The following is a 25590-nucleotide window of genomic DNA, read 5'->3' as shown; positions in this document are numbered from 1 at the left end:
ATTCATTCACTGATGTTGATTTACAACTGATATAAATTGGGACGTCATCGGCATACATTCTGATTTTACAATATTTAAGTTGAGCAGGCAAATCATTCGCATATAGAGAAAATAAAAGTGGTCCAATTATTGACCCCTGAGGGACGCCTCTTTTTACTCCTAAGCATTTTGAGTCTTATGTAGATGTGTGTATATACTGATATCTGTTAGTTAAATATGATAACAATGAACGAGTAGATGAGAAGTTAAAAAAGGTGTGCAGTTTGAATTCCAGGATTGAGTGGTCAATGGTGTCGAAGGCTTTGGAGTGATCTAACAGAACTAGTAATATGACGTTATTTTTATCTACACTGAAAATAATCCATGCTTAACTTTACGAAAAAAATTTCGTAACTACTTTTTTCGTAATATATACGAAAATTTCGTGTATAATACGAAATATTGTTTAATCAACCGCTTTTCTAATTTTACGAAAACCTGTCGTAATATCTTTTTTCGTATATATTAAGAAACTTTGTTTTTTTACAAAAATAATTTCGTTAAGGCATGTAATATTTAACGAAAGTAACGAATTTTTTTCGTAACAAGATTATTTAGTAATATACAAGAATTATTTTTGATTTCACAAAAAAATTATTTTGTTACGATTTTTTTTTTGTTATTTTCGTAATTTTAAGGGAGTTAAATTAAACGTAATTTTTAATTTATAGGAAATTAGCTGCCTAATTTCCTGTAAAATTTTTAAAAATTTGGTTTTTTCAATTCGCAATCTTTTTCTAAATTTACAATAATTATTTTAAAAGAACTAAAATATTTATGTCTTTAAAAAAAATAGTAAAATGAACAATTTTTTTTTCTAAAATTATATAAAATTATTTTGCATTTTACTAAAATATTTCGTACAATTTCATATATATTACGAAAGAATTTCGTGGTGCGAAACCACGAAGCATTTCGTACAATGTACAACATTTTTCGTGTATATTAGGCATGGATTATTTTCAGTGTACTTCTCTCCTAATGTCTTCCGTTACATCAATAAGAGCCGTTAAGCAACTATTATATGATTTAAACCCGGACTGTCGATCAGTAATCAGATTATTGTTATTTAAGAAGGACGTAATTTGAGTATGAAGAAGCTTTTCAAAGGCTTTGGACAGAAATGGTAAGATTGCTATGGGTCTGTAATCGGACTTAGATTTTTGAATAGGTATAATTTTAGCTTTTTTCCATTTTGATGGGTAGTGACAGGTGGAAATGATTTTATTAATATATGTGTAATAAAGGGCAGAAGTTGAGGCAATAGTATTTTTAAAAACTTAGGATTTATTCCATCAGAACCAGCAGCGTTAGATTTTATTGCCATACAACTATTCCAGACATCTATTTGATTAACTCCAAAGAAGTTAAGTTCATTACGAATATTGACTGTGTTGCCAAAGCGGTTGGAATAAAAATCTAAGTCAGCTTCAACCATAGGCAAGTTTGCAAATTTTTCATTGATGACATCAGCGTCGACATTGATGCTATCATAGTTTGTTTGTTTACCTTTAAAAATTTCTCGAATATTTTGCCAGGTTTTTTTAGATCCGATTGAGTTAGAGAACTTAGTGGAGTAATAAGCGATTTTCGCATCTCTAATTCGTTTATTTGTAGCAGAACGATATGCATGGTGTAATTGTATAGTTTTGTATCTTTTCCATTGGCAATACGCAATATTTCTATGATTAATAGACAGCTTGATTTCATTCGAGTAGTGGAGTAATAAGCGATTTTCGCATCTCTAATTCGTTTATTTGTTACATTTGTAGCAGAACGATATGCATGGTGTAATTGTATAGTTTTGTATCTTTTCCATCGGCAATACGCAATATTTCTATGATTAATAGACAGCTTGATTTCATTCGAGAACCATGGTCTGGCTTTATGTACAACGTTATTAATTTTCAAAGGAACTGTTCGATCATATAAATCAGTGACATTCTGTTCTAGGAAAGATATTTCTTCTTCTATAGATCACCAATTAGTTTTATTGAATTCTTGCTCCAAAAAAATGTAGCCAATTTGTGTGTGTGGGTGTTGAGGTATTTGTAGGTGTGAGTCCAAACGTCTTCATGCAATCAGCGAGTCTCCAAGGATGACAACGTCTTCATACGGTAAATTGTTCCAGATCATCCATAAATGAGTTGATTACTATTCTTTGGATACTTTTAATAATAATTAGAAATTATATGTTATATTTATACATCTGAACTAAATAAACATTTATTAATGTATATTTGAAGTTTATAGACTACTAAACGGCTGAACCGATTTTCTTCAAATTTCAAGTGGGCGAGGAGCCACGCCCATATTAAGAAAATATTAAATCAGTATATCTGAGATAATATAACAGTTAGAGTCCTCAAATTTTGTCGGAGCCACTTCAGAGTCAATATGATTATTTAGGATAAAAAGTTGGCGGACTAGCAGCAGAGGGCGTGGCACCTTCCATATAAATTAAATTCACAAATTCGTTTATCTTGGAAACTATTACAACTAGAATCCTACAATTTTGCACGAAGAACTTTAACATCCATGTAAACATTTTGGGTTATAAATTGGCGGACTACCAATGAGGGGAGCGGTACCTCCCATTCGAAATTATTACAAAAATTCCTTTATATGGGAAACTAATAGAATTAAATTTTTAAAATTTTGCACGAAGAACTTTAATACTTATTTCAAAAAACAGGACGCATTTTCATCTGGAGGGCTTGGAGCCCCCATATAAATTAAATAGAAAGACCCGTATATCTGAGAAACTATTAGAGCTAGAATCTTCAAATTTTACATGAAGAACTTTAATATTCATGTGAACATTTTGAGAATAACGGGCGGACATTTAATGGGGGTTTGGCACCTCCCATAAGAATTAAATACAAAATTTCGTTTATCTGAGAAACTAATAGATCTAGATTCTTCAAATTTTTCACGAAGAACTTAATATTTATCAGAACATTTTGGAGAAAAAAGGGCGGACTTTCATCTGGAGGGGCTTGGAACCCCCATATGAATTAAATAGAAAAATTCGTATATCTGAGAAACTATTAGGGCTAGAATCTTCATGTTTTACATTAAGAACTTTGACATTCATCTGAACATTTAATAATGGGAGGACTTTCAATGGAGTGTTTGTCACCTCCCATCTGAATAAAATACAAAATTTGGTTTATCTGGGAAACTCATAGAACTAGATTCTTCAAATTTTGCACGAAGAACCTTAATACTCATCTGAACATTTTGGAGAAAAAAGGCGGACTTTAATTTGGGGGCTTGGAGCCCCCATATGAATTAAATAGAAAAATTTGTATATCTGAAAAGTATAAGAGCTAGAATCTTAAAATTTTACATGAAGAACTTTGACATTTAGAGATTAACGGGCGGACTTTCACCTTCTATATGAATTAAATACAAAATTTCGTACATCTGGTAAACTATTAGATTATAAAAAATTTTCATAATTACATAAAAGTCTTAATTAACGTTCGGGAAAATTTGGCGAACTTGCAATAATTTGATTAGCATCTCTCATATGTAACAAATATTAATTTTTCTTAAAAGTTCGTTTTTATTGTCAAAAATCTATTATAAACAAAAATATGAAATTAAGAAAACTAAATCAACGAATATTTTATCCTAATTGTAGCAACACTAATACATAAAATGACAGCCAAATTGTACAGTGCTGCCAAGTTAAACATAAAACACCTCAATAGTTAATATTTTTTTTATTTGTTTATGAATATCACAATTTTATTAATGGTTTTTAAAGTGTGCTTTAACTATTAAAAGCAAAATAAGATTTGTTTTATAAATACAAGCGTAATTTTATAACCACATAAAGGCTCAGTTAGTCTCTACGTTCCGTTCCGTGATGGAACGAAAACCTGTGAAAATAGAATTCAATCCGCAACGTTATAGCTTACAGCTTAATTACAATTGGAACCACAACCGCTCTCGACAATAAGTTTTCATACATTTTGTATGTAGAGCAAAATATCGTCTTGTGGTTGGCGATATTGTGGTTGAGATAGATTCTATTCTATTTTTACTGCGCTCTCTAGCGATCCTCACATTGTTCTCTTATTTTTATGTTGTAGCGATGCCATATGTTCATAATATTTTGCTAAAAATCATGCAAAATTGCAAAACAGGATTGTTATAACCAGAGTTTAAATATTAGTAGATGCTTTTATATTTTTATTTTTGACTTTGCAATAAATATGCATTTACCTCATATTTAAAAATATGCATATTTAAAAAATGGTTCTGTTCAAAATATTTCTAGTATTTTTGCTAAAAATATTTACCCATACAAACTATTGCATATTACAGCTTACAGACAAATATAAAATGTTTTCACTTACAATATATTACGCAGCAACTCGCTAACATATTTATAATACCCACATATATTTCATATGGCTTGCCTATAATATTAAAATATTTTCCTACACAAATTATTCGCAGTCAACAATATTGAAGCCATGCGAGCAGTAATATACGAACATGAAATGTACGCAAGCAGAGCATATATGTGCCGACGAAAACACGAAACAAAACGATAGTCGCGACTATCAGGTTACAATATTTTTACTATCAAACTTAAATATTATTTACTATAGGAAATGACTTATGGTCTAAAATTTAACATTTCATGTTGAACTTGAAAAATTATAAAATATGAAAAATGTATGCAAGATATAACCAAATTTTATTTAGAAAATAATTGAAAACGTTTATATCTATGTATGTTTTATGTATATTATGGGAAAAATGTATGCATGAAATAACCAAATTTTAATTAGAAAATTTTTGTATTGAATTATTGAATGTATGTGTTTATTAAATTTATGTTTAATTTTTATGTGGAGTATTAAAATGTATGTATTTGTATTGATTGTAATATAATTAGAAAAAAATTATATAAATACTTAGAGGATCATATGAATGTAAAAATATATTCAAATATGTATATATGTAAAAAATTGTTTTTACAGGCTATATTTAAACATATTGTTTGTAACAGGAAGACAATAAGTTTGTAAACAGGTAGTAATGCATTAGTAGTGTCTATGAAATGATCAATAATGAAGGAAATTTGTAACAGGATAGCAAAAAATTAAGAGGGGACATAAAAACATAAAAGTTTGTTTTTGTAATTTTACATTGTGAAAGGTTAAAACAACAAAAATGTATGAGTGTATTACATACATATACAAGTATGTTTTTCATATGCATGTGTCACATTTCTATAAATTATTATTACATACACTCAATTATCTTACAATAATGAATGAACAGGCGCGAAGAAAAAAATATATAGGTGTTAATAAATTTGCATATGCCATTGCCAACCTTTTGAATTTGCATGAGAGAGACTAAATAATAATGATATTTCTTTCCTCTTCTCCCCACCACAAATTCAAGTAAAGCAAAAAAAAGGATCTTGCGTAAACCATCGTTAAGGAATGTGCGTAAAATGATAAAGTAGGAAGAGAATTTCTACTACAGGTCATTTTTATGACGAATGTATTTTTGCATCACACGTACATATCTTCTTCCCTCCACCAATTCAGGGAAAAAATGACCTATCGTAATCCACCGTTATGGAATGTGCGTGAAAAGTAGGAAAGAAAAGTGCTGTTACAGGTCATTTTTATGTCGAATGTGTTTTTTGTTATTGTTTCACACATACTTACATACATACATATGTATATACAAAACCAGATATAAATGGTGTTGCATATTTGAATATATTTTTACATTCATATGATCCTCTAAGTATTTATATAATTTTTTTCTAATTATATTACAATCAATACAAATACATACATTTTAATACTCCACATAAAAATTAAACATAAATTTAATAAATACATACATTCAATAATTCAATTCAAAAATTTTCTAATTAAAATTTGGTTATTTCATGCATACATTTTTCCCATAATATACATAAAACATACATAGATATAAACGTTTTCAATTATTTTCTAAATAAAATTTGGTTATATCTTGCATACATTTTTCACATTTTATAATTTTTCAAGTTCAACATGAAATGTTAAATTTTAGACCATAAGTCATTTCCTATAGTAAATAATATTTAAGTTTGATAGTAAAAATATTGTAACCTGATAGTCGCGACTATCGTTTTGTTTCGTGTTTTCGTCGGCACATATATGCTCTGCTTGCGTACATTTCATGTTCGTATATTACTGCTTGCATGGCTTCAATATTGTTGACTTCGAATAATTTGTGTAGGAAAATATTTTAATATTATAGGCAAGCCATATGAAATATATGTGGGTATTATAAATATGTTAGCGAGTTGCTGCGTAATATATTGTATGTGAAAACATTTTATATTTGTCTGTAAGCTGTAATATGCAATAGTTTGTATGGGTAAATATTTTTAGCAAAAATACTAGAAATATTTCGAATGGTAGCAATTAAATATATTATATTCATAAAATATATTTATATTTTAATATTACATACGTATGCATAGGAGAAAATATGCATTTTGGTTACTAATATATTAGTAATTTTAATCACTGGTTATAACGCGCATTTTTACTTTAAAATTATACATATAATAAAATTAATGTACTTCTTAAATTAGTAAATATTTATTAACAAAAATTCTCATACTAAATCTAATTGAAAAAAATTAAAATTAAAAAGTAAGAGAGAAAAAACTCTGAAATATGTCAAAGAAAATGTAAAAGTTGTTTCGATAAAATGTTTACTTTTTATACTAATTATATAATAATATAATTAATTATATAATAATATAATTAATTATATACTAATATTAATCTAGCTTTGAACACAGAAGTACTTTTAGAATTTGTTCAGAAATATTTTTTCTGATTTACCTATTTCTAGAATGGGTTTATACAGAAAAATTTCAGAATCTTGAACAATATTGGAAATAACGATATCGCCTTTACTTCTACAACTAGTTTCTGCAAAAGTTATATACTAGTTCATTGGAACGTAGAAATTCTGTAACTACCTAGCAAAATCTTTGCTAGTTGTATCTTTAAACTATATGTAACTGGACATTCTATTTTCGGAAAACAAGTTATACACCCAATTTTACCTGTTCATAGCAAATAGTTTTGTCAAAGGCACACAGAAAAAAATAAATATTAATTTCAATTATGAAATTGCTCATATTAATTAAAACAAATTTTGATTTTGCTCTAATCATCAAAATGATACTATTAATTAACTGAAAATTAAAAATTAATCATATTAATTAAAAATACAATTAAATTCAAATTTAATATTGATTAACGTCTTTATTGGAAAAAAATATTGAATACTTTTTTCTGTGTAGAAATTAATCGTTCATAATTTAAAAAAATATATTTATTATTTTGAGAAGAAATTAATGTTTACTAAAGCAATATTTACTTTTTATTTTTAGTTGTTAATGATAAAGCCTGCTTCTTCGAAGGTGAATCTAAAGGTCATATAACTGTTAAAATTCAAACCCCTCAATTTGATGACTCTTTGTATACTACTACAATTATCTTTCCCATTACCGTCAAAATTGTTTCTAAGCCACCAAGACACAAACGAATATTATGGGATCAATTCCACAACTTGCAATATCCACCCGGTTATATCCCACGCGACAATCTTCGAATTAAATCAGACCCTTTGGATTGGAGAAGCGATCATATACATACAAATTTCCGTGATATGTATCAACACCTTAGAAATCTTGGTTATTATATAGATACACTGGGAATGCCTTACACATGTTTCAATGCGTCAAATTATGGAACATTATTAATTGTTGACCCAGAAGAAGAATTTTTTGATGAAGAAATTTACAAATTACAGGAAGATGTATTTGAGCTTGGTCTTGGTATTATTATATTCGCGGATTGGTATAACTCATCTGTAATGAATAAAATGAAATTTTTTGATGAAAATACAAGAGAATGGTGGATTCCAGATACTGGTGGATCTAATATTCCAGCACTGAATGATATGCTGCAAGGATTTGGGATATCATTAACTGACAATGTTGTTGAGGGATATTTCCGTCTTGGGGAGCATAATATGTACTATGCCAGCGGTTCAACCTTGGGATTATTTCCAAAACATCCCGACAACATTGTAATAAATGCAAAGCTAAATGATCAGGGTGAAGAGGTATTTATTTCAAAATTTTCTATACAATAAAAACCTGTGTGACAGAAAATTAATGTCAAAAATTCCGAATTTTAGTTGATTGCTAAATAAATATTGACTCATAGCCTTTTCTTATAATTTTCACATATAATAACAAAAATCCCGGTATCCAATATTTTTGTAATTTCCCGCGAAAATCTTTTTCACAAAACCAATAACTTAAACTGTGAGAAATTCGTAATTTTTTCACTTAAAAAAAAAACATGTTAGAGTGATATATTCGGCTATGCCGAATCTTAAATACTCTCCACCAGCAAGCTACTTTTTATTAAAACCCATTTAACTATTATGAGATAACTCGACATAAGTACCTATTGCTTCCGTAGTGAGGGTACTGTCATTTAGTATTTTTTTATGCATATATAGAACTTATTTTGATTAGGACGAGAAAAAATTTTTTAAGTGATTTTCGGATACGGACCTTTTAAACGATATATTTGGCTTTATATGGGAGCTACGACCTATAACCGATCAATTGCAAAACATTCTAGCAGAAATATTTATCTATACACAGAATAGCTCATGTTAAATTTTATCCGGATATAATCATTTAATAATGAATATGTGGTATTAAGTGATTTTCGGAAGTGAACCTTATATGGGGACTATGACTATTTATGGACAGATCTGGAAAAAATCCCGTATACTGATTTATATATTTATATATACAAAACATATTCATGTTTATAATTTTATCCCGATAACTTTTATTGTCAATGAATTTATGTATTTAATTTATTTTCGGAAATGATCCTTATGTGGGAGTTGTGACCAATTATGGACCGATCCGGTAAAAATATCGCATAATGATTTATATATGTTAATTCCCGCTCACTTAAATAGGTTCACTATTTTGTTTACATTCAAATTAATTTTTTGCAAAAAGTAATGGACTATTAAAATTTGAATTAATAGCATAATGTCTTATGTATCACTAGATAGACAAACATTAGTGCAATACTTAATAACCGATTTTTAATAATTTTTTTTCTAAAACACTACGTTTTTGAACAATATTTTTTTGGCTCATTTGAATAGATTCATCATCTTTAATTGACAAAAAGAACAACAAAATGCATTTTTCATGTAACTTTTTTATTTTTATAAAATTTTTTACAAGGTTTTAGAAAAGATTTATTAAGGAACATATCCGGCATTACTTGATATAACTTGGATCGGGGCATTATATTTTTTAAATATCCACGGCAAGGGTTCAAAAATATCCGAAATGTGAAAAAAGCTGTTTCCAGTATGGCATTACAATCATTACAATTCTTACTATATGAAAGAAATTTAAGTTCGCTTGTTTCATAATACGAAATTACCCCCATTACATCCCACGTCCTCCATAGCTATGCAGACGACTCAGGTTGAGCTCTTCCTTTCAAAAATCATAAAATAATGTATATCGATCTGGACCTTCTAAATTAAACTTTTTTTCATCCGAAAAAACAAGATGTTGATATTGCTTTTTATAACCATGTGTTCATGTGCAAACTGAAGAGGTGTTTTCTTTACGAGTGACAATTGGAATGGTTTTTATTAATTTTTTAATATTGCTAAAGCCATGACCCTTCTTACAATACGTTTTACTGCAGCTAGGCTTGCTGTAACACCCACTTTTTATTAAATTTTTGCTTCAGAATCACTTGACTTCGAGGCAGATTTTATGAAATCTCTTCTGTCCTCTTTCGTTATGACTACAACGCTTAAATTTTGTTATTTTATTCTTTAGTTAATGGCTTACCGCGATCTATTTTTAAAAAAATATATTGTCTATATTCACAGACACTAGAATATGACTGGATTTTACGCACTGCCAGCAGTAAATTGATTTTATTCTGACTGAACCTAAAAAAATATAGCTCCATTTACAAAAATTACAATTACCATTTAAAAGAATTTTAAAAACATTTTTCTTTGTGCTGTTTCAGTTAGCACATGTGCATGTCTTAGCATCCTTTCTCTTGGCCAATTATCTTTTTTAAGGATATGAAAATACTAGGATCACTAAATTTTAACCTTTTGTAGAAAATATGACCATATTATTGGGCCTATTTAAACATAGGCCTAGTTCAAATATTAAAAACGCTCAGTGCTATCGCGCGAAATTTAGAAATTTTGGATCTATCAAGGAAATATTCTCAAATAATAAATAATTGTTATCAAATGTTTATAAATTATATTATGATTGACTGATTAACGATTCATGTCTTCAGAATTTAAAATAAATTGATGTAAAATGCAAAAAAATTAATTTGGTAAAAAAAAACCCAAAATGTTCGCTACACTTAGGCATCTCAATACCAACTGGGACCAAATGGGTCTTAAAATATAGGGGCAGAAGTATTTTATCATCCCGAGATCCAATATTGATAAACATTTCATATAAGAATATATTATTGCCAATTTAAATTAAAATGTGCTATAATTTTGAATCAATAATAAAGGACTTGTTTCGAAAAATATTTTCTAGCGCAGTTATTTTGCTATTTTAAAATAAATTTCAATATTGTTTTAATAAACTAGACTATATTAATAATTTGTTTTAATTTTTTTTGTTAAGTTATGTGAAATAAACAATAAATATCTAGTTTATTATATTTTGTTTAGTGATTTAAAATATAAAACAGCAAAATAAGTTTTTACTTTTTAATTTTTTTGGCTTATTTTACTAATGACAAATCTGCCCCATCCCCTTGGCGTATTTACCCCATGGATGGGGCGGTATCGCCGTTTTTGGTCAGTGCGGAAAAGTTAAAAAAATATGTGTATGAGGATGACTTAGGAAAGATTGAAAGGGATAAAACTAAAGCCTACATATCTAAGTATCCGAACCAAGAAAAAATTAAGAATATGTATTGTGGTTTTAATTTGAGGCCGCCTCAAAAAAAAAGTGCCGTATGGTCCCCCTTCTACCCTATTTAGATAGATAAGTAGATAGATAGATTGTAGTGGTACGGTGTGGTTGGCTGTGTGTACCGCGTTTGCCTTCAAAATGACCATAACCTTTAGCACTATTCCAAATGAAATCTATCGGTAACCCACAGCTTATCCGTGTGATATCTCTTTACATATTAGAACTTGGATGTTGAAATTTGTCACCAGGTTTTTTTCCAATTTTTAATTTTTTATAGTTTTTTGACCGGGCGCTGACGCCCCTTAATAAAATACAAAAATTGGGACAACAATGGTTAATGAATAAACATGAAGATAATGACAAACACAATAGTTTGGGATCATAAACGTATTTAAAATGTCCTTGTAAGCTACAAAGACGTCACTTTAATCTAAACATTTTGCCAAGGTACATCATGGATGATGCTCAAAATTCGTCAAAATGATCATTTACCATTTACAAGTTTTCTTAATACTTTAATGTAAAACTGGGGCGCATCAAAAAAGTTAAATAATTGTGGTTTTTGTGGGCCAAATAAAATGTACCTAGCATCAAAAAGCATCAATCTATAAATATTTAATTCCTTCAAACTATAATTTTTTATTTGCATTCCCTTATAAATCAAGCTCGTAGAATTCAGATATTAACAGTTTTTTTCTTATATTTTAATAATTCGCGATTTTTCAAAAACTATAAGCAACAAGTTAAAAAATTACTGAAATGAAATTTCTTACTGTGTATTTTAATTTTTTTTAATAAATCTTATGGCATGTATTTAATGCGCTAAATTTGAATTGTTTTTACAATTTTTTTTTCTCATATATTACACATATAAATACTATTTTTAAGAATTTTTTTTAAATATTTAAGTGAAACCCGCTAACGCGAACGGATTCGTCACGTATTAGGGTCTGTTTATAATCACACAAAATATTTTGAATGTGCCATCAAAATTTTTTTTTGATTTTTTTAACTCTAAAATTAAAAAAACTTTGAAAATTGCTCACATACTAGCTATTCCCAGTGTACTTTGCTACACTAAAGCAATGTAAATAAATAAACATTTTACGATTTTGAAGATTCCAACTATAATAGTTTTCCAGATATAAATTTTTTACATATTACATATATAATATTCAATGCCCTTAAAAATAGTGTTAAAATTATTAATTTATTGTAATCCGTTTAGGAGTTATGATGGTTATAATGTTGGCTTGTGGTTTAATAATTTACTATCAAACAATGGTGTTTTTCATCATCATCTGCGAATTTAATAAAACTCCATCCAATTTATGTTCCATATATAACTTGTATAATGAAATATAGCGTTGTAAAGTGTAAAATCTGAAAATTTAAAGTCTCATCACATCTAAAGGGTTAATGATAAAATTTTTGTTTTTGCACCATTTGTCTTAGCAAAAAGCATAGGACTTTGATTATGCACAAAGAAAAAAATTTTTGAAATATTTTTTGAAAAAAGTGCATCTTTGGATAATACTAAATGCACTTTTAAAGCATTATAAAAGTGTGAAATTAAGCCGCCGAAGTTATAGCGGTTTAAAGATAACAGTTTAAAAAAATTCCCAAAATTACGTTTTTACATTAAACTCCGAAATATATAAGCGTGGATATAACCCACAACCCAAAATACAAATTAATTTAACCCAAATATTTTAAATATTCGTTGATAAATTCGCTTTTTAAGAGTTTTTTCAACCTCTTAAAAAAATATTTTTTTATAAAACTAAGTACACATTTTTTATAACCTATTTAACATGATGAATTAATACATTAATTTACAATCAATAACTAAAAAAAATATGCATTTATGTGTGGTAGATTAAAAATTATGATGTTTTAATTTATTTATGCAGATATTCGAATGCATTTTTTTAAATTGCATTAAATCCAAAATGGTTCTATTTTTTCAAACGGTTTATAGATTTTGCTATAGACCTCATTAATAGCAACCAAAAAGAATATAATTTTATTAATTTTAATTAGCGGGAAAGGTGTGTTTCACAAGTTTTCCTTAAAAGAAAAACACTGCGTTTTCTGCACACGAGAAACTTTGATGCAAATATTTTTGTGGTTAGCCAATAACTGCTTGTTTATAATTATCTTCTGCTTCCATTTCTGAATTTAAATGAGTAATGAGTATAAAAACCGTTAAAATCTATATAAAGTTTGGAAATAAATTTCATACACATGACCGAAGTTTTTTCAATGCATTTAATACAAAATCGTACTTTTTTCTAACGGCTTATCGATTTTGGTATAAGCATCATTGCCAGCTACCGATTAATGTTAAGTGTTACCAATTTCAATTAGCGGTTTAGGTGGTCGAATTGTCTTGTAACACAAGAAACACCGCGTTTTCAGCGAAAGAGAAATTTTGATGAAAATTCTTTTGCAGTTAACATATCTCAGCTTATCTACAATTAACTGCTTTTATCATTTTTAAATTTAAATGAATTATTAATCCAAAAAACCGTTAAAATGAAAATCTGTTCGGTTAATTTAAATTTTGTGAAGAATTTATATATTTACATGAATTAACTTTTTTACACTTTTTTTATGCAAAAACGCAGTTTTTTTCGAACGGCTTATCGATTTTCATATTAGCATCATTGTCAGCTACCGGTTGATGTATAATATCCACAATTTAACCGTCTTGTCTATACCCGAGCAAAATTACGTACATCAATACCCAACATACCCGGGTATGTAATACAATTTATATGGCTATTTCATCTTTTTATACATTTCTAGTGTATAATTCAGATAATTATTAAAACTAATTTAATAAAACGTCTGTATATATAAATTAAATAGTTTTTGATCATAAACCTTTAAATTTTAGCATTTTTTTAAAGTTTTCTTATTGCTTTCCTGTTAACAAAAATGTCATATGCAAAAAACCTAAAGAAAAATGACTTCATAACGTATAATGTACATTATGCAGAATTTGACTTTGTAAAATTTTGATTTCCAGAAGCTATAACTCTGTGACCGGGAAAGATAATTAAACAAAACTTTTTATATTTTATTTATTTAGGTGTATAAAATCGATTAGCATTAAAGAAATTGTTTTTGCTTTCGTAAGTAGGGAACTTTTTTGCAAAAAGAAGATTGCTAAGTCATGGTCAAAAATTTAAACTAAAATATTTTTGTTTATATGAGAATAAAATTATTATAATCAGCATAATTTTACTTTACTAAGTCATATACAACAAAAAAAAATAATTTCATCAAAATCGGCCCATATTTGTTAATGTTACAGGGTTTACAAATATATTACAAATATATATTTATGAATAAGATACAAGAATATACATATATAATTCTAATAATAAAACATAAAATTAATAATGGAACTTAATTTTTGTCCGACAACTGACATATAATTTGTATACATACCGGGGTATGTTAGGTATTGATACAAGAGGTAAAAATAGAAAATCGGTCATAAATCGGTTTAATACATATATATATATATATATATATATATATATATATATATATATATATATATATATATATATATATATATATATATATATATATATATATATATATATATATATATATACATATATATATAATTTTTGAAAAATGCATAGAAAACATTACTCTGAAAGCATAGTCCAAATTTCAAGCCGATACGATATATAGATCTCGAGATATATCACTTCAAAAATAAACAAGTCAGAGTGTTATATTCGGCTGTGCCGAATCTCATATACCCACCATCAAACCGTATGCCGTAAAAGGAGTGCTCCCCTATAAACATCAGGGTCATATTTGGAATATGGCTTAAGTCAATTATGGACCGACCTCTTTTGAACTAACAAAATATTAATTTTTAAAAAACAAATATTTTATTTCAATTCTTAAACCGTGAGGGTCAATTATGAATTATGAACCGATACTCATAAAATTTTGTACAGATTATGTATAGAACTTGTTTATGCAAAATTTCAGCGCTATACTCGTATTTTAAATAAGGAACACTCGTATTTTATTAACCAAAACTCTTTCCTGAAGGGAACCTTTTGTGAATTACCGACACATTCCGCATGAAATTCGGAGCGAATTTCATAACCGTATTTCATAACTCATATTTTTAAGCCAGATCGTTTAATTAATTTTCTAAAGGGGACCTTATATGGGCGGTAGGGTAAATTATGGACCGATCCTCCCTAAATTTGGTGGAGAGATTTTGGCACGCATTAAATTTATGTGCGTCAATTTTCGTCACATTCATATTTTTAAGCCAGTAATGAGCATCGTAGTTATTTGCAGAGGGGGACCTTATAGGGTCATTTATGGGGCTATCCTAAAAAAAATTGGTTAAAAGGTTTTGGTTCGTAAGAAACTTACTTATACTGAATTTCATCGCTATACTCGAATTTTTAGGCCAGTAATGAGTGTTAAAGTCATTTTCTAAAGGGGACCTTATATGGGGGGTAGGGTCATTTATGGGCCGATCATAAAAAAAATTGGTAGAGAGATTTTGGTTCATAAGAAACATACTTATACCGAATTTCATCGCTATACATGCATTTGGGGACCAGTAATGAGTGATAAAGTAATTTTCAGAAGGGGACCTTATATGGGGGGTAGGGTCATTTATGGGCCGATCCTAAAAAAATTTGGTGGAAAGATTTTAACTCATATGAAATTTATTTATGTCGAATTTCATCGCTATACTTGTACTTCTAAAGCAGTTTTGCCCGTTAAAGCTGTTTTTTGGAGGTCCACTTGTATGGGGGCTATCCGAAAAAGTGGACCGAAATTGCCCATTTTCAATACCAAACAAACCTTAACAATAGAGAATATTTATGCAAAATTCCAACTGTCTAGCTACTCTCGTGTGGTCCCTATCGTGATTTCAACAGACAGACGAACGGACGGACGGACGGACATGGCTAGATCGTCTTAGAATTTAATAAGGACCCGGAATATATATACTTTTATGGGTCTATGACCAATATTTCGATGTGTTACAAACGGAATGACAAAATCAATATACCCCCATCTTTTTTGATGGTGGGTATAAAAACAATTAGCGCCTTAGGTGTGCTTCATCGATTTATGTTGTGAAAGAAACCCCGCGCATTCAGTCCACAAAAGGCCTTAATTAAAATTTTTTGATGCAAACCAATTCTTTCTATATAAATATTGATTACTGATAAAATTCAGAATTTAAAATTTGTTTATAATGCGAAAATTCGCTAAAGTAAAAAATTAAAAATTCACATTTTTTTGTATTCGCTCTAACATCTTTGCATGCTAATATTTCATCGCGGCTTTATGATTTCAACATGTAAAATTTAAAAGTGTTTCGATCACGGGATATTTTTTGTATATTAAAGTTACGCTTTCGAATCTTTACGTTTGTTTTTCCAATATTTAAGCTTCTCCCGCAGAGATACCTTCTAGAACACATTTTGGAGATATACATCAAACGACGCGTAATTACAATGTCTGCTTTTTCTCATTTATACATTTTGCATAACTTAAATATTTTGTAGAATTGTATAAATTTGTTTTCAAAACATTGAGACCACGTAATTCTGTACTTATAAATCGCACAAGAATTATATATGTACAAAAGTCATTCAATCAGTATATACAGCTTACATTAGCAAAATTGACTTTCTAAGTTGTAAGCCTATAAAAAAGTTGTAAAAAAAGTACTTAGTTTCAATCACATTTTTGAGAAATTTTAACTTTGAGTGTTTATTTATTCAACTACTCTGGACCATTTTATTTTACAAATATTAAACGAATGAAATATTTAATGCATAAAAAGAATTTCCAATGTATATATATCCAATGTATATATATATATATATATATATATATAGGGGTGGACTTTCGAATACACATATCTCTTAACCTAAATACTCATCGTCTAAAATATTTTTACTTTAGAACGAAAAAAAATCAGACTAAAACATAGAATTACAAATTTTTACAGTTTTTTCGCCTTTTCTCCTATTTCGAAACGGAACTACATAATACATATTTCAGACACTTTAAAAGAAATGTTTTTGCTTGAGTATAGACAATAATTAGTAATTATTCCCGAAAGTAAGAATTTTGTCTCTTTTTCATCCACTTACCCCTTCTTATCCAAGTTTTGGAAAACAACACATCATATAATATACGGCGATATTCTACATAAATAACTTTAATGTTTTAATCCCTTTACCAAAATTTATAAGGATAGGCCCATATTAACCACCTAGCCCCATATAACCCTCTTTCAGAAAATACTTTTTTGTCTATAAATTGTTAAAATATTTCTGAATTAAAGTAAAAATTAATTTAAATGCTTTATTATTAAAAAAATAATCAACACTTGTAACATAATCACTGGTGTAGGGCATCATATCGTCAGCCATGATCAACTATAAATTTTTACTTGTTTATTTATTTGTTTTATTTATTCATTGAAGTAGTTTGAATTGTCTGAAAATATGCATTTATTGAGTTTCTTTACGCAGCAAATACAAATTTCCCTTTTTTACCCGTTTTTTCCTCTAAGGGTGGGATTTCTAAATATACGTATATATGTCTGAGACTATCAAAATCATAGTTCATAATATTTTGGCTTTAAAATAGAAAAAATCGTTCTTAAAGAACAAGAGTACTAATTTTGTCAGCTTTTCGCCATTTGGCCTATTTTTTTGTCCCCTTCCGGTCCAATTTTCACAACTGCACTTTGTTAATTAAGTAGTTTAATCGAAAATGATTTTGAAGGATAGACAAAATCAGTATTTACTATCAAAAGTACTCATTTTGCCCGTTTTTCACCCATTTTACCCCCTCCTAGTCCAAGTTCTGAAAAAATATATAGCCTATAACACTTTCCAAGTATAGATCTAACTATGTTCCAAATTTGAAGAAAATCGGTCCAGCCGTGATTGACGAACAAACAAACAAACGAACAGACTTACAAAGAGATTTATAATATACTAGCTATACCCAGTGTACTTCGCTACCCTCATCGTAATGGAATAAAATAAATATCATTATTGTAAATGTATATATATCTGTAATATCAAAAATTCCCCTTTTAGAGAACTCTTTAAGTTTGATTTTATGATTCTAGTCTCAATATTACAGAAAATTAAAAAAAAACTGTTGAAGAACGAAAAAGTACCAGACAGTGCCTTTTTATATATATTTTCATTAAATCAGGATGACGCATGTTTAATTTTCAACCAGAAACCAAAAAAATCGCATACAGATTTTTATACAATCAGGAAGCTGCATGTCCAATTTTATGTTTTTAGGTTCAATATTATAGAAAAGTATTAGTAAAAGAACAAAAAAGTACCAAAGTATCCATTTTCAATTTTCGTTCAATTAGGATACTGCGTGTTTAATTTTATGTTTATATATTCAATATTTTAGAAAGCTCTAAAAGTACCAGTACCAGTGAAGTACGAAAAAGTACCAAAAGACCTATTTTATTTAATTTCATGTTCATAAGTTCAATATTATAGAAAATTCAAAAAGTACTAATTAAAGAACGAAAAAGTACCAGAAAATATTCCAGTTTAAATTTTCATTCACTCAAGTCCCTGATTGCTTAGTTTTATGTCTACCAAAGGGCCCACTTTTATAGATTCTAATTAACTCCACATGCTTAATTTCGAAACGAAAAAGTACCAAAAAGTCCCCTTTTATAGATTCTCATTTACTCCGGGCTCTACATGCTTAATTTCATGTTTCTAGGTTAAATTTAATAGAAAACTCAAAAAGTACCAGTCGAAGTACGAAAAAGTACCAAAAAGTCCCCTTTTATAGATTCTCATTTACTCCGGGCTCTACATGCTTAATTTCATGCTTCTAGGTTTAATTTTAAAGAAAACTCAAAAAACTACCTGTGTAGAACGAAAAAGTACCGAAAAGTCCCTTTATTATTAATTTCATGTTTCGATTTCAATATCAAAGAAAACTCAAAAAGTACCAGATGAAGAATGAAAAAGTACCAAAAAATATCACTTGGTACCGGGGTTCCAAATAACACCTCATTAGCATATTCAGTGTTTCTAAATCTAAAAATTTTATCTAAATTGGATCATTGTGTTTGAATAAAATCAAATTTCGCGTTTTTACGGGAAATTTTACGAAATAAAAATTCTATTCCAAAATGTTGCAACATAGTAGTGGGAGCCCGTTATTATGTATTTATATGTATAAGTTAATAAACTAAAATCAATGTTTTATATTTTTATTTTTTCGACAAGTTATGAAGGAGTCAAAAATATTGTTTGAATGTTCACTGGTTTAAAAGATACATGGGGTGCAAAAAAAGTACCAAAATACAGTTTTTACCCGTTTATTCCCTAAAGGGGCCGAAATTGAAAAAAGTACCAGACACCTGTCCGCTTATTTTTCAAATGAACGACGATAAGCTTTAAACTATTTTTGTATCTTTTCTAGTTTAGGAGATATGAGGTTACCGAATTTACCCATTTTTACCCTTTTTTTACCCCCTAAACATTCGAATTTCCAAAAATCCCGTGTTAGTGGATCTATTTGGTGGGAGACCAACCCCTTGTCCAAATTTCAGCTCTTTAGCTTTAACCGTTTAGGCTGTGCGATTATGAATCAGTCAGTCAGTCAGTAACGTTCGAATTTTATATATATAGATATAGGAATAGAAACGATTCACAGTATTACACTAATTAAATTTTAATTATAAATGAAATTCTTAATATAAAAGTATACTTTTTACTTTAATTTTTATGTTAACACTAGCTATACCCTGTGCGCTTTTCTACCCTAAATGCAATATGTATAAATAAAAACCCACTTAACGATTTTGAAGATTCCAACTACAATAGTTTTCCAGATTTACAATATGTTACATATGAGAGATGTCAAGCAAATTATTGCAAGTTCGCAATAATTTGCTTGATAGTTTCAGACATATATACATATATTTAGAAATCCCACCTGTTAACGCCACTACAAAAATCCCCATGATTTTTTATACCATCTGGCGTCTCTTAATTTTAATTTATTATAATTAATATTTTTGCTGATTGTCAATCATTACAATTATTGCTGATTGTCAATCATTACAATTATTGCTGATTATCAAGCATTACAAAGATAACGAAAGAAATAAGTTTAGGTTGAAGCCATGTTCTTAGCTCTGCCATTTTTTAATTAACCATAAGTTACATTAATTGCAAGTCGGCAGAACTCAGGACATAATTAAAATTAATTAAGAATTTAAATTAAATATTTCCTAGTGGTTTCCATACCAAAAAGTATGCAGAATTAATTATAATTATTTTTATTTCCAAATTCCTAATTATTTGAATTTATTTAGGAATTTTAATATTTAAGTACACTTGTTGAATAAATTAAGTTTTTATAAAACTTGTGTATTTTTATTCAAAATCCCCGTGGAAGTCACTAGAAGTTATTTAGACTGGCGTGTCTCCAACAAATTTAAAATTCTTTTTGTTTTACATCATCTCTTCCTGGGTCACTTTTGCCTTCACATCTTGCCAATTGCAGTAAGTACAAAATGTCTTTGCCAAACGCGGAGGATCATCAACAGCTTGAACAGCACGATAACGTTTGTTCACAATGCCAAAATCCCCCTGACAAAAATATGACATCTTGCACCGATTGCCACAAAATATTTCATAAAAGTTGTGTTAATGTCACCGATGATGACATAACCTTCAAATGCCTGCAGTGTTCTGCCATAAGGCCAAACTCACCCGCACCAAGTGCCACAAGCTCTCGTCTTTCACAGTCGCGTACAATTGAGTTACAACTTCAACGGCTAGAAGAAGAACGTAAACTCAATAAAGAGTATTTAGATAAAAAATACAAACTTCTTGAAGAAGCTGAAGCTCTAACTGACATTTCGTCGAATGATTCACAGTCCGTCCACGACTGGATGGCATCATCTGAACCTAACCCTGTCAGCGATAAACTGCCTCCTGTTATAACAACAAATTTGCAAACTACACGTTTACCTAACCAAAGTCTTTATTTAAAAGATACATGTCATGTACCAACAACTATTACCGCGTATGAAAATCAGCCAATAACAATTTTCAATAATTCAAATACAATTCCGAAAAATTATGTAGAATATGTACCATCAACGGTCACCACTGCTGCCATGAATTCGTTAACAACGTCAACAGTATCAAATTGTACTACGACCTTCCCCACCTATAGTGGCTTTCAACATCGAATGCAGCTATAAAGACCTCCTGTCACAGCTTACCCCCCTGGTACGATACTTACCTCATGTTCTACAAATAATTCACAAAATTTGTTTAATTCGGCACCACAAGCTTTTATTCAACGGCAACCAATTTCTTCTACAACAAATTTTACAGTTAACGCCCCAACAAATACAGAGTCCGGCCCGCTACCAAATTTAGCATCACCACAAAGGCTGCAGCAAAACCACCTTAATTCACGGAAGTCGCTCCCAAAAGAATTGACGACATTTTCTGGCCAACCAGAAGAATGGCCCATCTTTATTTCAACTTACGAGTGGTCCACCAACGCCTGCGCATTTACCGATGCCGAAAATCTCATCCGTCTCCAAAAGGCATTGAAAGGAGAAGCCTTGCACAGCGTCCAACAAATGTTGATTTTTCCTTCTAATGTTCCAGGCGTACTCCAAGTACTTCGTAATGCTGTATGGTCAACCTGAAAAAATAATAAATTCAATTAAAAATAGAATTAATTTTTCACCAAAAGTTGATGAAAATAATTTAAAGTCACTTACCTCTTTAGCCATTGAAGTCCGCAGCCTTATATCCACAATTACCTCAAGTAATTTACATGATGAAATTAATAATTCATCGCTTCTTTTTGATTTGGTACAAAAGCTTCCACCTTCGTACCAAATGCAATGGGCAACACAAAAAATACAGCTGATAAACCAAAACAAAAACCCAAATTTGTTCGAATTTGACAAATGGTTTTTTAATATTGGTATAACAGCCAGCAGTATAACAGTTGATCACTGTACAAACAAAATAAACAACACAAACAAAGAAAAAACAATAACACAGGCAAATGCAACAACAAACAAGAGAGCTTTTATTCACTCCCATAGTGAGCGCAAATGCATTGTGTGTAACAACAACAACAATAATTATAGGACAGTAGCAAACTGCCCAACATATTTATCGATGGATCGTGGTGAAAAATGGAACATAGTAAGAACAAACAAACTATGTAAATTTTGTTTATTTAAACACAGTGGAGACTGCAATAAGGAGAAAAAGTGCGGTAAAGAGAGATGCGAATATTTTCACCACCCTTCATTACATCGATATTCTGTACCGGTTACTCAACAACAAAGTGAAGTGTCAAATAAAAACACACATGTTGTTGAAAAAGAAGTTGTAAACAATACACACAGTGCAAAAATAAATAATATTTTGTTTAAAATAATTCCTGTGGAAATTTATGGGAAAAATAAAACTATTAAAACATTTGCCTTTATAGACGAAGGCTCTTCGATCAGTTTAATGGACGAATCGTTGGCAAATGAATTAGAAATGGATGGCGTTTTAAATCCATTGTGTTTGCGGTGGACGGGAGGTATGGAAAGAAGTGAAGAAAGTTCAAAGAAACTTAAAATTTTCATTGCAGGTGGAAATAAAAAGCGTGTGGCTTTGGATGTTTCTACGGAAAAATCATTAAATTTGCCGATACAGTCTTTGGACTATAAAATATTGTCGCAGCGCTATCGCCACTTGCGAAAACTTCCTGTAGAAAGTTACAGTGATGCAGTGCCACAAATATTAATTGGATTGAATCATTTTGATTTAGGAGTTTCAAGCAAGATACGTGTGTACAAAACTTGGATGGCTGATTTATGGCACTGTAGCTAACAACAACAACACAAGTAAGCATTTTAATTTTCATATATGCGATTGATAGATGAGCTGGTTAGGAATTTTTACTCCCTTGATAGTGTGGGGATTTGTGTTAGAAATCCTCTTGCAGCTGAAAGTGATAGAAGGGCATTAGATTTACTGGACAAATTTACAAAACAAAAGCCAAGTGGGCATTATGAAGTTCCATTGTTATGGAAGTTTGATTTTGTTGAGTTGCCGGACAGTTACGACATGTGTTTAAAGCGTCTTATTTGCCTAGAAAGAAAATTGCTACACAATGTAGAACTTTTTAAAATTTTTAAAGAAACGATTTCCAAATATCTATCTAAAGGGTACATATGAAAATTAAATATTAATGAAATTGATCGTTCTGATAGAAAAATTTGGTATCTTCCAATTTTTGCGGTTTTTAATAAAAATAGACCCGGTAAATCGCGTGTCGTTTGGGATGCAGCTGCCAAATCGAATGGTATGTCCCTAAATTCGTATTTGCTTAAGGGACCTGATTACTTGGCCTCATTGCCATCAATTCTTTTTAAATTTCGCCAGAAATCTGTGGCTATTTGTGGTGACATCGAGGATATGTTCCATTAGGTCCACATCCGACCTGAAGATCGTGACGTTCAACGATTTCTTTGGCATGATTGTTTACAAGATAAATCCCCAGATATTTACGTGATGGATGTTATGATATTTGGAGCCACGTGTGCTCCAAGGATTTCTCAGTACATCAAAAATTTAAATGCGAGCAAATTTGAAAAAGAGTTCCCCATAGCAGCCAAGGCTATAAAAGAAAATCATTATGTGGATGATTTCCTTGACTCAATCGATAAGTCTGGTGAGGCAAGCTGGTTTTAATATTCGAAATTGGATTTCAAACAGCAAACTGGTATTAAAATCCATTCCTCAGAATAATTCGATAGGAGCTAAATGCCTTAATTTAAAAGAAGAAAATCAAATTGAAAAGGTTTTAGGCATTTTTTTGGGAACATCAAGAGGATGTTATAACGTTTAAAATTTCTGCATGGTTAATAGAAAGCGATATATTTTCTGGAGGAAAATTACCTACAAAGAGGGAAATGTTAAGACTAGTTATGTCAATTTATGACCCCCTTGGTCTAATTGGACATATCATTATGTATGTAAAGGTCCTTATGCAAGAAGTTTGGCGTTCAAAGGTTGATTGGGATGAACAGATTCCTCCCGAACTGTATACCAAATGGATTAAATGGGTTAATATTTTACCCTCTATTGAAAAAATAAAAATTACTCGATGTTATTTAAAATATTTTGAAAATTACAAGGAAGTTCAGTTGCATACATTTGTGGATGCAAGTAAAGATGGTTATGCAGCTGTGTGCTACTTCAGGTTAAAGAAAAATAATGAAATAATTTGTTCAATAATTGGGGCCAAAACTAGGGTGGCTCCTATGAAAATAACATCAGTTCCACGTCTAGAACTAATGGCTGCCCTAATAGGGTCTCGTTTTGCCAAATACGTAACAGAAAACCATGATTTAAAAATTAATAAAAAATTTTATTGGACCGATTCGAAGACGGTTCTTAGTTGGATTAATTCTGATCACCGCAAATATAACCAATTTGTAGCTTTTCGAATCACCGAGATTCTAGAATTTTCCTCAATCAAAGAGTGGAAATGGATTCCGACCAAGGAAAATGTGGCTGATGACGCTACAAAATGGTCTAAAATCCCCAAGATTTCTGATAATTGCAGATGGTTCCAAGGACCCGAATTTTTACTTCGTCCAGAAAATGAATGGCCTCAAGCTGTTCATTTCCCGGACTCAAAAGAAGAGGAACGTTTACATCTCTCGTTCAAAATTACAAATTTTGAGCCGATTTTTAACGTGTTTAAATTTTCAAAATGGACACGTCTTGTACGAGCTGCAGCTTATGTTCTACGATTTATAAATAATTGCCGCATGATTAAAAAACAAAAAAATTAATTTACTCAAGAGGAGTTACAAAAGGCTGAAAATGTTTTATACATGCAGGCTCAAAATGAAAAATATTCTTATGAAATTTCACTATTAATTTCTAAATTCTAACAAAAGTCCGTATTTAGATGACGGTATTTTGCGAGTTCATGGCAGAATCGATAACGCGGATATACCAATGGATCAAAAGCGTCCGATAATATTACCACGGAAAAGTTATATTACCAAACTTATATTAATGCATTATCATATGAAATTCTATCACATGAATCATGAAACTGCCATCAATGAAATTAGACAAAAATATTCAATTTCAAGGCTACGTGCCACATACAAAACCGTACTTCGCAACTGTCAAATGTGTAAAATAAAAAAAGCTATGCCTCGAAATCCACAAATGCTCGTGTCGCTTCATATGTTGCATCGTTCACCTTTACTGGAATCGACTTCTTCGGACCCATTATGGTCACCATAAATCGACATAAAGAGAAACGGTATGGATGTTTATTTACTTGTTTAACAGTTAGGGCAGTCCACATTGAGATTGGACATTCTCTAA

General features: G+C 29.9%; 1 protein-coding gene across 1 annotated transcript in view; it reads left to right on the top strand.

Moving 5' to 3' along the window:
• The window catches only part of LOC119607816 (membrane-bound transcription factor site-1 protease-like), a 132826-nt gene that overhangs the window by 57881 nt on the left and 49355 nt on the right, over positions 1-25590 (top strand). Inside the window, exons 2-3 of the mRNA XM_037961918.1 lie at positions 1246-1275; positions 7484-8220. Coding sequence (XP_037817846.1) covers positions 1246-1275; positions 7484-8220 — 767 coding nt within the window. The remainder of the gene's footprint in view (positions 1-1245; positions 1276-7483; positions 8221-25590) is intronic.

This window comes from Lucilia sericata, unplaced genomic scaffold (assembly GCF_015586225.1).
Source record: "Lucilia sericata isolate MDLA Ls3-8-SP2 unplaced genomic scaffold, ASM1558622v1 Contig000753F_arrow, whole genome shotgun sequence".
Lineage (NCBI taxonomy): Eukaryota > Metazoa > Arthropoda > Insecta > Diptera > Calliphoridae > Lucilia > Lucilia sericata.
This window is presented reverse-complemented; position numbering and strand designations above follow the sequence as displayed.